The sequence below is a fragment of the Nomascus leucogenys genome, chromosome 5 (genome assembly GCF_006542625.1).
Source record: "Nomascus leucogenys isolate Asia chromosome 5, Asia_NLE_v1, whole genome shotgun sequence".
Lineage (NCBI taxonomy): Eukaryota > Metazoa > Chordata > Mammalia > Primates > Hylobatidae > Nomascus > Nomascus leucogenys.
Genome location: NC_044385.1, coordinates 85,908,117 through 85,923,315, shown reverse-complemented (window position 1 = coordinate 85,923,315; position 15,199 = coordinate 85,908,117). Strand labels below are relative to the sequence as shown.

At 33.3% G+C, this 15,199-nt stretch overlaps 1 protein-coding gene across 5 annotated transcripts in view; it reads left to right on the top strand.

The window, feature by feature from the left end:
• Positions 1–15,199, top strand: part of DIAPH3 (diaphanous related formin 3) — a 496,362-nt gene that overhangs the window by 236,099 nt on the left and 245,064 nt on the right. For all 5 annotated transcript variants that reach the window (XM_030813469.1, XM_012506844.2, XM_030813468.1 and 2 more), the window contains 2 exons: positions 4,726–4,821; positions 14,027–14,121. In XM_030813469.1, the coding sequence (XP_030669329.1) occupies positions 4,726–4,821; positions 14,027–14,121 (191 nt within the window). The remainder of the gene's footprint in view (positions 1–4,725; positions 4,822–14,026; positions 14,122–15,199) is intronic.

Genomic DNA, 15,199 nt, shown 5'->3' with positions numbered 1-15,199 from the left:
AAATTTAGATATGGAGAAAAATAATTTGAACAGCCAATGAATAAAATGTATCATAAATCTATAGTACTTAAGACAGGGTGATAGCAGTGTTAACAGTAGCACAGAGAATAATGTAGCAGAACTAGTAGCCCAGAAAAATAGAAATAACATATCTAGACACTAAGTATATGATCAAAGTGTAACTTAAAATCAGTTGAGACAGATGGTTAATTATATAAAATGACACAGAAATATCAAATGGAAAATTTGATTCTTACCTCATGCTATGTACCAAAATATATAATTGTAATATACAAGTTGAATATCCCTTATCTGAAATGCTTCGGACCAGAAGTGTTTTGTATTTTAGATTTTGGAATGTTTGCATAATACTTACTGATTGAGCACCTTTAATCCAAATCTCTCTAGTCTGAAATGCTCCAGTGAACATTTCCTTTTAACATAACCTTTGAGTGTCATCTTGATGCTCAAAGTTTCAGATTTTGGAGCATTTCAGATTTTGAACTTTACCTTTAGTGATTTACGTATCTACCAAAACACATTGCTACACTCTTCTTTCTTATCAAGCTCCCAATTTTTTCCAATAGCGACCTCGCCACCTCCAGTGTGGGACTGCCATACGATCACATGTGCCACCTGACTGTTACTGCCAGTCTCCAAGTACAACCCCCAGGGGCCCAAGGACTAGTCTTCCCAGAACCTATGTTTGCTGCCCAGGGGATGAAGGACTGATGTGACTAGGGCCTGCTGGTATCCATATACATGCCACTTGATGCCACTTGGGCTCAAGGACAGACCCACCTTGGGTCTGGCTTTTCATCTTCATCACTATGAAAGTCATACCAAAGCCTCCACAAACAACTGCAGCCTACGCCACTGAGGAAATCTCAGACACTGCTGATGATTATGGCTGAAGAAATCACACAGAGACTATGTGGCTGCTCCCACTCAAAACCCCAAACGCTCTACTTAATCGATGCTGTAAATACATCTGCAGGAAAAAGTCTTAGCTTATTAAAGCTACTCTATAAAATTAGAAGTGATTATTACAAGAGGTGCACAGATATCACTATAGGGACACAAAAAAACCTGGAAAAAGAAAGGAAACATGATACCTTAAAGGAACATAGTAATTCTCCCATAGCACACCCCAAATAAAAAGAAATTTATAAAAGACCTGAAAGGGAATTCAAAATAATGATCATAAGGAAACTCAGTGAAACACAGAGAACACAAGTAGACAATATAAAGAAATCAGGAAAACAATTGATTAGAATGAGAAATTCAACAAAGAAATAGATGCAAAAAAAGAGTCAAATAGAAATTCTTGAATTGAAGAATTCAATAAAGGAAATTAAAAATACAATCAAGACCTTCATCAGTAGACTAGACAAGGAAAAGAAATAATTTCTGAGTTTGAAGATAGGTTTTTTGAGATAACCCAGACAAACCAAAAAAAAAAAAAAAAATAGAGAAAAAGATTTAAAAAGTCTGTGTGACATGTGGAGCAAAATTAAGCAAATATATATTTTGTGTTTTGGGATTACTGGAAGGAGAAGAGATGGGAAAAGGCATAGACAACCTATTTAATCAAATAATAGCTGAAAACTCTCAGTCTTGGGAAAGAAATAGACATCCAGATACACGAAGCTCAGAGATTCCCAAATAGATTCAACTCAAAAACTCTTCTGTGAGACATATTATATTCAAATTTTCAAAAGTCAAAGGCAAAGAGTGATTTATAAAAATAGCCAGAGAAAAGTGTCAAGTTACATATAAGAGAATCCCCATCAGACTATCATCAATTTTTGTAGCAGAAAACTTACAGGCTAGGAGAGAATTGGATGATACATACAAAATGCTTAAAGAAAATAACTTTCAGGTAAGAATACTTTACTCAGTATAGCTGTTCTTCAGAGATGAGGGAGAAATAGTCTTTCCCAGCCAAGCAAACACTGAGGGAATTCATCACCACTAGACTCCCTGCTTAAGGGAGTCATGTATCTGGAAGCAAAAGAAAGCTGTATCTACCACTGTTAAAACACATAAAAGTATAAAACTTCCTATAGAGCAGGCGCACAAATGAGAAAGAATGCAAATATTGTTATTACAGAAAACCACCAAACTACAAAGATAAACAGAGAGGAAGAGAGGAGCAAAGGATATACAAAACAATCAGAAAATGATCAACAAAATAACAGAATTAAGTGCTCACCCATTAATGACCTTGATTATAAGTAGTGTAAATTCTCTAATTGAAAGTTATATACTGGCTGAATGGATTAAAAAAATGGGGTGCAAATATATGCTGCCTACAATAATTCACTTCACCTGTAAAGATACACAGTGACTAAAAGCGAAGGGATTGAAAAAATGTATTGTATGTAAATGAAAAGTGAAAGTGTGCAGGGATAAGCTATACTTGTATCAGTCAAAATAGACTTTGTCAAAAAAGATAAAAAGAGACAAGATCATTATATAATGATAAAGGGACCAATTCAGCATGAGAATATAACAGTTTTAAATGTATGAATGCCCAGCGCCAGAACAGCCAGATGTTTGAAGCAGATATTATTATATCTGCAGGGAGAGAGACACTCCAGTATAGTTGTAGTTGGAGAATTTAACTTTCAGCATTTGTCAGACCATCTAGGGAGAAAATTGTCAAAGAAATATCAATCTGAAACTGCACTGTAGACCAAATGGATCTAATAGACATTTACAGAACATAGCATCCAATAGGTGCACAACACACATCTTCTCTTCAGCTCGTGGAACACACTCTCCAGAATAGACTATATGTTAGGCCAGGAAACAAGTCTCAACAACTTTTAAAAAATCAAAATTATATTAAGTTATCTTTGTAGTCACAATGGAGTAACACTAGAAATCAACAACAGGAACTTTGGGAACTTTACAAATAATATGGAAATTATACAACTTGCTTCTCTAATGTCCAATTAGACAATTGGTCTCAATGTCCAACATGTCATGAAAAAATTAAGAAAATAAAAAATATTTCTGAAATGAGTTAAAGTAGAAACAAAATATACCCAAACCTTTAGAATATAGCACAAACAGTACTAGGAGGGAAGTTTGTAGCAAAAAATACCTACATAAAAAAATAGATTTCAAATCAAGAACTTAGTGATGTATTTCAAGGAACTAGGAAAAGAACAAACCAAAACCCGAAGTTAGTAGAAGGAAAGAAATAATAAAGTTCAGAGCAGAACTAAATGAAACAGAGACAAAAAAAGAAGATACGTTGCTGGGTGAGGTGGCTCACACCTGTAATCTCAGCACTTTGGGAGGTTGGGGTGGGAGGATCACTTGAGGGCAGGAGCACTTGAGGGCAGGAGTTCAAGACGAGCCTGGGCAACATAGTGGGACTCTGTCTCTGTGAAAATAAAAAGAAATTAGCTGAATGTGGTGGTACACATCTGTAGTCCCAGCTAAACGGGAGGCTGGGGTGGGAGGATCAATCGAGCCTGAGAAGTCAAGGTTGCAGTGAGCTGTGATTATGCTGCTGCACTCCAGCCTGGGTGACAGAGCGAGACCCTGTCTCAAAACAAACAAAAAACAAACAATATGAGATTAAAGAAATGAAAAGTTGTTTTTTTTTTTAAAAAAAATTAAATTGATAAACCATTAGAAGAAAAAGAGAAAACCCAAATAAATAAAATCAGAATCAAAAAAGGAGATATTCCAACTGATACCACAGAAATAAAAAGGATTGTTAGAGGCTAATTATGAACAAATGTTTGTCAACACATTGGAAAACCTAGAAGAAATGAAGAAATTTCTGGACATGTAGCTACCAAGATTGAATCAGAAAGAATAGGAAACCTGAGCAGACCAATAATGTGTAAGGAAGTTAATCAGTCTTCCAACAAGACTGGATGGCTTCACTGTTGAATTCTACCAAGGTTTTGAGGAAGAACTAACACCAATTCCTTTCAAACTATTCCAAAAATATGAAGAGGAGAGAATTCTTCCTAACTCATGCTACAAGGCCAGCTTTACACTGATACCAAGACAAGACAAGGACCCAACATAAAAAGAAAATTTAGACCAATATTCCTGATGAATTTAGATGCAGAAATCCTCAACAAAATAGTAGCAAAACAAATCCAATAGTACATCAAGAAGATAATACAGTATGATCAAATGGGATTTACTTCAAGGATGCATAGATGATTCAACATTCGCAATCAATAAAATTTATTCTGTTAATTTTCCATAAGCTATGTTTTTAAATAAGAATTGTATTGTATATTAGACATAAAATGACTGTGTTTTAGTTAGCATTCTTAGAGCTAGCTTCATAATCCAATTAAAAAATATAATCCAACTAATATACTTGCAACTTGAGTGCAGGTGTATTAATTTTTATAACTGTATCCTATATGCTATTCAAATGAGCTAATTGTAGTTATTCTTATACCCATTTGTATTGGTTTCCATAGTATACGTAAGTTTTATTTTTGTTTTTCCTGTTAGACCTTCAAATATTTACTTTCCATAGTTTCTCTGGCATAAAAGCTCCTACTTTCTATCTTCAACAGTTCAGGTCTTTGGATATCTATTGTTTTATTTGTTTTTATAACTTTTATTTAGAAGAGTTACATCCTTTTTAGCTTATTTAATGATAAAAAATTCACTTTTTACACTTTTGTATTTGAATGAATTAGTGCCCTTAACATGGATCTACTCTTGGTTTTACAGAGAAAAGAGAAGAGGAAGATACTGAAGAGAAGAAATCGATTAAGAAAAAAATTAAAGAACTTAAGTTTTTAGATTCTAAAATTGCCCAGAACCTTTGTAAGTATCATATTCCAATACCATTGAAAGACAGTGGAAATAATTCTTTAAATGATTTCATTTTCTTTAAGACTGATTATTCATTATTTGCTATTTTCATTTTGTTATTATATGCATGATAAATTCACAGATAACTCTCCTTTAGGTAAATTATGGGATTAAATGCTTCAAAAGATAAGTGCGTATTAGAAAATACAAATAAGAGGTTTTAAAATGAAATTCTACCTTTCATAACTGAAAAAAAAAACTACTCCTTAAAGTCCCTTTTTTAAAGTATAAAAATAAAGACTTACGGAATTTAGGTAATGACATCATATTTTGAAAAAAATTGGTAGTGTATTGCTTCTTTTATAACTCTGAATCTGTAATATTTGTGATACTTGATCACGCATAAAGGAGGTTATAATATTAACGGAAATAAGGATGGTGAGTAAAGTGAATTCAGTTATCCCATCTGAGCAGTTCAAGGCCTTTCCTCAAAAGTTCTGAGTAGAAATATTTTAGATTTAATTACTGTTACAGGAGCTAAATGCTCAGTATTGAATTATCTTCTTGACCAAATTACTGTGAGAGAAGAAGGCAAATAGTTTTGCTCTTAACTCATTTCTAACTACTCTAAATGCATCATAGGTAGTTATGCTTAGAGATGATATACTATGGTCTGTATATATCACTTTCTGATGGTGTAAGAGGGATATAAATAATGGGGAGAATCTAGAGTGATGAAGAATTAACATGGTTTTTAGTCTCCCTCAATTATTACATGCCTCAACTGAGCTTTTAGCAAGTATTGGAATAAAACCGTTCTTCAGCGAGAGGATAAAGATCCCTGCTACTGATTAAAGAGGGAGTTATGTTAGCGGCAATATATTCAAATGGTAGAGTTGGCATTCCTTTTATGAAAATTTCAGAACCTCCTCTACTTCATAATCACTTTGATCTAAACCCATCTCTTTTCTACAATGCAAGCCTGCCAAGATCCCCATGGATAGTATGGCAGCATTGGTGTATTGTCTAGTATTCAATTCTCTATTTCTGGGCACTGCTGATTGCACCTCTCTGCCTCTGTCAAGTTAGGAGTCACCAAGTGACATGCTTGGACCAGTGAAGATGGGAGTGGAAATAATGTCACTTTTTGGGTGGAAGCATTTCATTGGTGGTTGAAGAAGCTCCCCCTGACACCCAGAATGTCATCCAGAGTGGTGTCCATCATCCTGATATAGGGATCATAATTAATAGAGGTCTGCATTTCTGGTGTGATGAACATACGGTCTTCATGAGAAATAATTTGTGTGTGTTCACATAGACCACAGAGATTTTTTTGTGTTTTTTGTTTTTTGCATGATATACATATTTTAGGGAATTTCCCTCCCAAAAGAACTTTGTCTCAGTTCAAAGCACTGTGTTTTGAACTGTCAGATAATGTCAAAAAGTTCTGTATCTGTGATCTAAGAGAGATGATTTTATTTTGAAAAATGTTCATGACCTGCATTACAAATTACTAGTGTTGATTCTAAATAGTCTTGTAATAGTTCCTGAAGAAATATAATTTTTAATAGAATTCTTTCTAGATGGGTCAGCTGTGATAAGTTAGCCTAAATGTCCATCTCAAAGTTAAATAACTTTTTGAACACGGTTATTTATTTATGTATTACAGAACATGTTCTACATGGGATTTCAAATTTAATTAAAACAGCTAATAAATACTGATTACCTTTGTTTACTAGTTCTGTATTTGGCCCTTTAATCTTCACTACAACCCCACCAGGTGGGTATTAGCATTGACAATATAGGTAGGGAATTTGGTGGGTGTAGCAGTTAAGTGATAAGATTGCTCATTTTGAAAATATTTTGATGTTTATATAGTTTAATGTGTATCTGTTCCTTTTTACAGAAAACAGAATAACATTTTTATGGAGAAATCCTGTTTGCCTTGTTTGATTTAGCTAGAGTATATATATCCTATTCATTTAATTGAGAAACATGTTTTAAAGTATAAGATCAAAAGATACGGAATTTATACCATGTCATATTATGATGCAATCCATTTTAAGATTATTCTTCTCCTCTCTGATGGTAGCAGGCATTATGATTTGAGCTTTAAGAAGCTTTAGCAGCCTATAATCTTTATTGTAATTATAGTTTGATTCACAGCTGGTTTTTGTCATGAGATTTAGAGTTTTGAGAGTCTGAATTCTGAGAAGAGTCTTAGAACTGTTTTGGAATGAGATAAATTGAAATAAAACAGTGGTCAGTAGTAGAATACTGATACTAAAATGGAGAGGTTCATTTCTAAAGTTCATTGAAGAGAAATATTATGGGTGTGTACTAGATTAGAATTTTGGAGAAAGAATCTAAAAGTCATACATTTATCTACTTGTCTATTTAAAAGTGGTTTTGGTTTCCTATATTTTTGAGTTCATAAAGGTTTCCAGGCACTCTAGGATCAAGAGAAGGCTTAGGAGTTTTATAAGATTCATTTGTTTATGATTTTTTATATTTCAGGTTGTTTTCTGCAAGCAAGTACAGCTTATTTCTGCCTATTTTTTTTCTTTTGCCTAATTGCCCTGGCTAGGACTTCAAGTAATATGTTGAATAGAAGTGCTGAAAGTGGAGATCCTCATCTCTTCCAGATTTTATAGGAAAAGCTTTCAGCTTTTCTCTATTTGTTATGATGATAGCTGTATGTTTGTCATATATAACACATATATTTATTGTGTTGTGACATATTTCTTCTATACTAATTTGTTAAAATTCTTTATCATAAAAGGGAGAGGATGTGGAGAAATAGGAACACTTTTACACTGTTGGTGGGACTGTAAACTAGTTCAACCATTGTGGAAGTCAGTGTGGCGATTCCTCAGGGATCTAGAACTAGAAATACCATTTGACCAGCCATCCCATTACTGGGTATATACCCAAAGGACTATAAATCATGCTGCTATAAAGACACATGCACACGTATGTTTATTGCGGCACTATTCACAATAGCAAAGACTTGGAACCAACCCAAATGTCCAACAACGATAGACTGGATTAAGAAAATGTGGCACATATACACCATGGAATACTATGCAGCCATAAAAAATGATGAGTTCATGTCCTTTGTAGGGACATGGATGAAATTGGAAAACATTCTCAGTAAACTATCGCAAGGACAAAAAACCAAACACCGCATGTTCTCACTCATAGGTGGGAACTGAACAATGAGAACTCATGGACACAGGAAGGGGAACATCACACTCCGGGGACTGTTGTGGGGTTGGGGGAGGGGGAAGGGACAGCATTAGGAGATATACCTAATGCTAAATGACGAGTTAATGGGTGCAGGAAATCAACATGGCACGTGGATACATATGTAACAAACCTGCACATTGTGCACATGTACCCTAAAACCTAAAGTATAAAAAAAAAAAAAAAGAATGATGAATTCTGTCAAGTTATTTTTCTATCTATTGAAATGATTATATGGTTTTATCTTCTATACTGTTAATAGGATGTGTCACATTTACTGATTTGCATATTTTGAACCATCCTTGCATCTCTGGAATGAATCCCATTTGATCATGGTGAATGATCTTTTTCATGTGTTGAATTCGGTTTATTGAGAATTTTTGCTTCAGGGTTATTGACAAGTAGCTTTCTTTTGTTGTATTCTTGCAAGTTTTGGTCTCAGGGGAATGCCAGCTTTGTGGAGTGAGTTTGGCAGTATTCTCTACTCTTTGATATTTTTTGAATAGTTTGATAAGAATTGGTAATAGTTTTTACTTACATGTTTGATAGAATTAAGCAGCAAATATATTAGATCCTCAGCTTTTCTTTGGTGGGAAACTACTTATTACTAATTTCAGTTTCCTTACTGGTTATTGGTTTATTCAGGTATTCTATTGTTTTATAATTCAATCTTGGTAAGTTGTAAGTTTCTAGGATTTTATCCATTTTTTTTCTAGGTTATCCAATTTATTGATGTATAAGAAATTATTCAAAATGGTCTCATACAATTCTTTTTATTTTTGTGGTGTCAGTTGTAATATCTTTTCATTTATGACTACATTTATTTGAGTTTTCTTAGTCTAAATAAACATTTGATTATTTTGTTTATTTTTTCCAAACACCAACTTTTTGGTTGTTCTTTCTTTCTTTTTCTTTTGTTTTTTTTTTGTTGTTGTTGTTGTTTTGTTTTTGGTGTTTTCTAGTCTCCATTTCATTTATTTCTGCTTGGATCTTTAATATTTTCTTGCTTCTACTAATTTTGGGTTGAGTTTGTCTTGTTTTTCTAATTCCTCCTGGTGTAATGTTAGGTTGTTTGAGATTTTTTTTTTTTTTTAGTGTAGACATTTATTTCTGTAAACTTCTCACTTAGATCTGCTTTTGCTATATCCCATATATTTTGGCATGTTGTGTTTCCCTTTTCAATTTTCTAAATAAAATTTTAAATTGAAGACTTTTAATTTCTTCATTGACCCATTGGTTATTTAGAAGCATGTTGTTTAGTTTTCATGTATTTGAAAAGTTTTTGAATTTTCTTCTGTTACTGATTTCTAGTTTTATTCCATTGTGGTCAGAAAATATACTTGATATGATTCTTTATAGTCTCCTTAAATTTGTTAAGACTTGTTTTGTGGCATAACATATGATCTGTCCTGGAGAATGTTCCATGTGCAGTTGAGAGAAGGATGTTTATTCTGATTTTGTTATATGAAATGTTCTGTAAATACCTGTTAGGTCCTTTTGGCCTAGAGTTCATTTTCTATTTCATGTTTGTTGATTTTCTGTCTAGATGACTGTTTTATTGCTGGAAATGAGGCATTGAAGTCTCCTAATATTATTGTATTGCAATGTATGTCTCCCTGTAGATCTATTTGCTTTGTATATTTAGATGCTTTGGTGTTGGATACAAATTATACACACACACACACACACACACACACACACACACACACACACATATATATGTTTACAAGTGTTACATCCTTTTGCTGAATTGATCACTTTATTATGTAATATCCTTCTTTGTCTCCTTTTACATTTTTGGCTTAAAGTATATTTTATCTGATGTAAATATAACTACTCTTATTCTCTTTCGGTTTTCATGTGCATGGAATATCTTTTTCTACCTTTACACTTGGTTTATATGTGTCTTTACTGGTGAAGTTAGTCTTCAGTAGTCAGCGTATAGTTGTAGTTTTGTTTTGTTTTCATTCAGCCACTCTGTCTTTTAATTTGAGAATTCAGTCCATTTAGATTCTAGATAATTATTGATAGTGAAGGACTTATAACTACCATTTTGTTGATTGTTTTCTAGTTCTTTTGTAGATCCTTTTTACTTTCTTCCTCTATTACAGTTTTCCTTTCTGGATAAGTGATTATTCTCTAATAGTATGTTTTGATTTTTTTGCTTTTGATTTGTAGTACATTTAGTATAGATTTTTGCTTTGTGGTTATGAGGCTAACTAAAAGACTTTTTATAGTTAAAACAGTTTATTTGAAACTGATAAACTTGATCACTTATAAAAAGTAAAACTACATGTTAATTTTACTCTTTTCTTCAATTTTGAATTTTTGATGTCACAACTCACATCTTTCCATATTGAATATTCCTTAACAATTTATTGTAGTTACTGTTAATTTTAATAGTTTTGTCCTCTGTTCTCCCTTTTAAAGATACAAGTGATTTACATACCACCATTACATTATTAGAATATTCAGAATTTGACTGTGTACTTACTTTTACTGGTGAGTTATACTTTCAGATATTTTTATGTTTCTCATTATCATCCTTTTCTTTCAACTGGCAGAATTTCATTTAGCAATTTTTATAAGACAGAGCTGTTGATTGTGAACTTCCTTAGCTTCTGTTTGTCTGGGAAACTCTATCTCTCCTTGATTTCTGAAAAATAATTTTTTATGGTACAGTATTCTTAGAAGTTGTTTTTCTTCAGCACTTTGAATATGTCCTCATATTTTCTCCTGGCATGTAAGGTTTCTGTTGAGAAGTCTGCTGTTAGGTATACTGGCACTCTCTTGTATGCTATTTTATTATTTTTTTCTTGTTGCTTTCTGAATCCCCTCTTTGTCTTTGATCTTTGACAGTTTGATTATAATGTCATGGTGTAGTATTGGATTCAATCATACTAGACACCTTTTACCTTCCCGTATCTGGATATTTATATCTTTTTGCAGGTTTGCAAAGTTTTCTGCTATTACTTATTAAAATAAGTTTTCTACAATGTTATCTACTCTCTCAAACCTCAATGACATGTTTTTGCTCTTTAATGCTGTCCCATAAATTTCACATTTTCTTCATTCCTTTTCATTCATTTTTCTTATTCTCTTACTGTATATTTTTAAATAAATTGTCTTTAAGTTTACAGAGTGTTTTCTTCTGCTTGATCACTTCTACAGTTGATGCTCTCTACTGAATTTCTCATTTTGTACCTTGCATTTTTTAGTATTTCTGTTTAATTTTTAAAAACTATTTTCTTTGTTAAAAAAATACTGATTTTTTTTTGTATTTTCTTGAAGTTCACTGAACTGTCTTGAACCACAGTTTTGAATTCCTTGCCAGATGGTTCATACATGTCCATCTCTAGTGTACATCACTGGCAGCTGATTTTGTCCCTTTGGTGATATCATGTTTCCCTGATTGTCTTTTTGCATTGTGGTCAAGTGTTGCTGTCTGCACGTTGAAGAAGTAGATATTTATTCCATTCTTCTCAGTGTGACTTTATTTTAGGTCATCTTTCAACAGTAAGTCTGTCTAGGGTTTTTGAGTAGACCATCTGGTATGAATTGCTGTTGTTGGTGCAGTGCTAGGGAGTGCCCTAAGCCTCGAAGTGCTTTGGGTGGTGCAGCCCAGGCTGGAAATTTTTGGCTCCCACAGCTGGCCCAGCATCAGGCTCATTTTCGTGGTTCTTAATGTTTTTGCAGTCCTGGGTGGTTCCTGAAGCCCACGGCTTCTGTTGCCTGTTTGCCACTGAGTATTTTCTGTAAACGAAGGTCGCTGCAGTCATCTGTCAGTGATATAGGCCAGAACTCAAGTCTTTCTCAAAGGACCGTTGGATTCCTGTCTGGTACCAGTGTCAGTCTAGATGCTTAGATTGCAGATACCTGTCAGGAATCAGAGTCCATGAGCATTTTATGCTGGTAGATTTGTTGTTGGGGACAAAGGGAAATTTCTATGTTCACTTCTCTCTCTTTTTTTCAAGTGGACAGTATCTCTCTCTCTCTCTCTCTCTTTCTCTCTCTCTCTTTTTCTCTGTGCTGCCTGATGTTGGGGGACAGGTGATTGATATGGGTGATGTAAAACATTCTTTACATAATCAATGTATCTTTTTTAGTATTAGTCTATAGCAGGTACTGTGATTTTTCACTTGTTTTCTTTCTTTTGAAGGTATTTTCTTTCACATGTGACTAGTTCAAATTCATGTTTCTGTGAGGGTGGAGAATTACTGGAGAGCCCTACTTCACCATCTTCAGTGATTATATTTTTTGCATGTTCTATTGTCTACTATGGAGTTATCTTTTGTAATTTTATAAATCTCTACTTACTTTTTTTTTTTTTTTTTTTTTGAGACAGAGTCTTACTCTCTCGCCCAGGCTGGAGTGCAGTGGTGCAATCTTGGCTCACTGCAACCTCTGCCTCTTAGGTTCAAGCGGTACTCCTGCCTCAGCCTCCCGAGTAGCTGGGACTACAGGCACATGCCACCATACCTGGCTAATTTTTTGTATTTTTAGTAGAGACGGAGTTTCCCCGTGTTAGCTAAGATGGTCTCAATCTGCTGACATCGTGATCTGCCTGCCTCTGCCTCCCAAAGTGCTGGGATTACAGGCGTGAGCCACCGCGCCTGGCCAAATCTCTATTTACTCTTATACCATTTATATATTTCATCTTGTTCTTGGGATATTAAGGATTATAGATATCTGTGAGTTTTATTGTAATGATTTCATATTTAAGACTTCTTGGGTTCAGAACTGTGTGTGTTCCTGATATGAACACCGATGGTGCCCTTGTTAATCTGTAGGTGATACATGATATTCTCACAAATCAGGAATACAACCTCAATAAAGAAAAGAAGCAGATCCTGTTTCCTGAGTTTTATAAAAAATAGTCATCCTTTGATATCAGAGGGATTTGTTCCAGGACCCCTGATGAATACCAAAATCCACAGATGTTCAAGTTCCTTATATTCTGCTTTTATATCCATGGTTTCTGTATCTTTAGATTCAACCTACTGTAGATTGAATTTGATCCACAGTTGGTCAGATTTGTGAATGTGAAACTCACAGATATGAGGTGCTGAACATAGTTACTTTATCTAGAAATACACATACCAGATGACATAGAAATTCATTAAATAAAAAGAAAAATAATAGGCTATTGATTTGCAGGTGCTGAGTATGGTTAAGAAGTGACATCTTGAATGTAAAAACATAATAGTACAATAAGGGGTGAACTAGCAAAAGCATAGTATCTGTTGCTGTGAAAATATCCTTCTACTTCAATAACTTTTGAGAACATCATTATACTAGTTGATATAAGAGGCATCAAGAAAGATGTAAATAATGTTTAGAATTCTCAGTAATAACATACTATCTAGTACATTTGGATAATTTTCAGTGAGAATTTGTTTTCTAAAACTGGATATTTTAAGCTTTGGTTACATGTGAAGATTTTTCTAGCATACTGTTTACAATGTTTCTGAATAGTGAAGTGCTACTATTACTTGTAAAAGTGTTAATGTACTGCTTAGCAGTTTTCTTAAAATACTTTTTCCTGAACTCTTTCCTAAGGCTAGAAGAGATACAAGCAAATAACACATATGTTTAGGCAAATATTACGTGCGGTATATACTGTGGTTTTCTCATTATTTTCATTACAATGTGATGTTTTTATAGTGTACCTTATTTCATTTTTTGTTATCACATGAAAATTGACATCATTTCTATGGTAGATAAATAACTGAGCATTTAAAAATCAACCTTGGATCCAGTGCAATAACCCAGGACTGTTGTTTAAACACTAGTTATAAAACTAGAGAAGAGTATAAAATGTGGTAATGAAGGTTTCCCCCATAATAATTATATTAAATATTTGAATTCTCTTGTTTTATGAATTTATTTTTGATTTTATAAATAGAACTACATCTGAAATACTTTTTTTAACCTTATTCATTATAAGCCTTTCTCTCTTTCTCCCTCTTAGCAATCTTCCTGAGCTCTTTTCGGGTGCCATATGAGGAAATCAGAATGATGATATTGGAAGTAGATGAAACACGGTTGGCAGAGTCTATGATTCAGGTAAACAAACAGGCACAGCTTAAATTTCAATATTTCACTGCAAGCTTCTCATTAAATAGAAATCTGTAAGTGAAGCAAAATTCTTCACCCAAATCATTCAACTGGAAAATCATTGCTGCATAATTAGTTTTAGCATAACTTCTGCATTGCCAGGAGAGAAAGCTGCATCTTCTCTTAACTGCACATGAAATATAATGCTATCAAATGATTACATTTTAAGTATTTTAAGTTATTGCTTCTGAAAAGCAAATTGTTTAATTTTACATTTTTGTTTTTGTTATACTTTAGATTATTAATACGTTACTTAAAATTTGTTTCTATAGCCCTTTTAGAATGTGTTTTTCTTTGGCTTATGAAGATATTATTATATGGTTTAGAAGATTGAGGGAGTTTTCATTTACAGTTACCTTTACTAACAATTCTTCTTTGAGTCATTTGGGCTCCTATGAGTATTAGAGATTGTTTACATAGTATTCTGAATTTATTCAGAAGGCTAGAAGATTTTTGTTAATGGTTTTTATTCATAGTATTTCCAAGTGAATACTAGCATCATGTCGAAGTTATTGCTGAGTTCCACTTAAGAAATCAATAATGTTTATCTTGATAAAATTTAAAGTTGGAGAATCAAAACACAAATTATATAGTGAAAGATTATCTTCAGCCTACCATCTTTTGTTCTGATAGCGGATATATTTAGGAAAATGATTACTTAGCAATAAAAAGAAACCAAATATTTATTAGTGCCAACAAGCAATTAAAATTATTTTGAACATTTTAACTAATCAATAAATGATATCTTTGGAAGTTGTTCTAAGTTTTGCCTGTCCTATCTTGTCTTCTAAATGTAGTGGTCATATACTTTCACTAGCGATTTGTGCTGTGAGTCGCTGAGACTCATAAACTACCTGATTCAGCTACTCTTATTTAAGCATTTTTTTCTCTTTCAGTTTCTTTTTAATGGATTTTCATCTTCGTTGATGTTGATTATGTGTGTGCCTTCTTGCTAGGAATAGATTCCAACTTCCTTAAATAAAATTTTTCTACTTAATACTTATTTGTATTTCTTATAATGAATTGG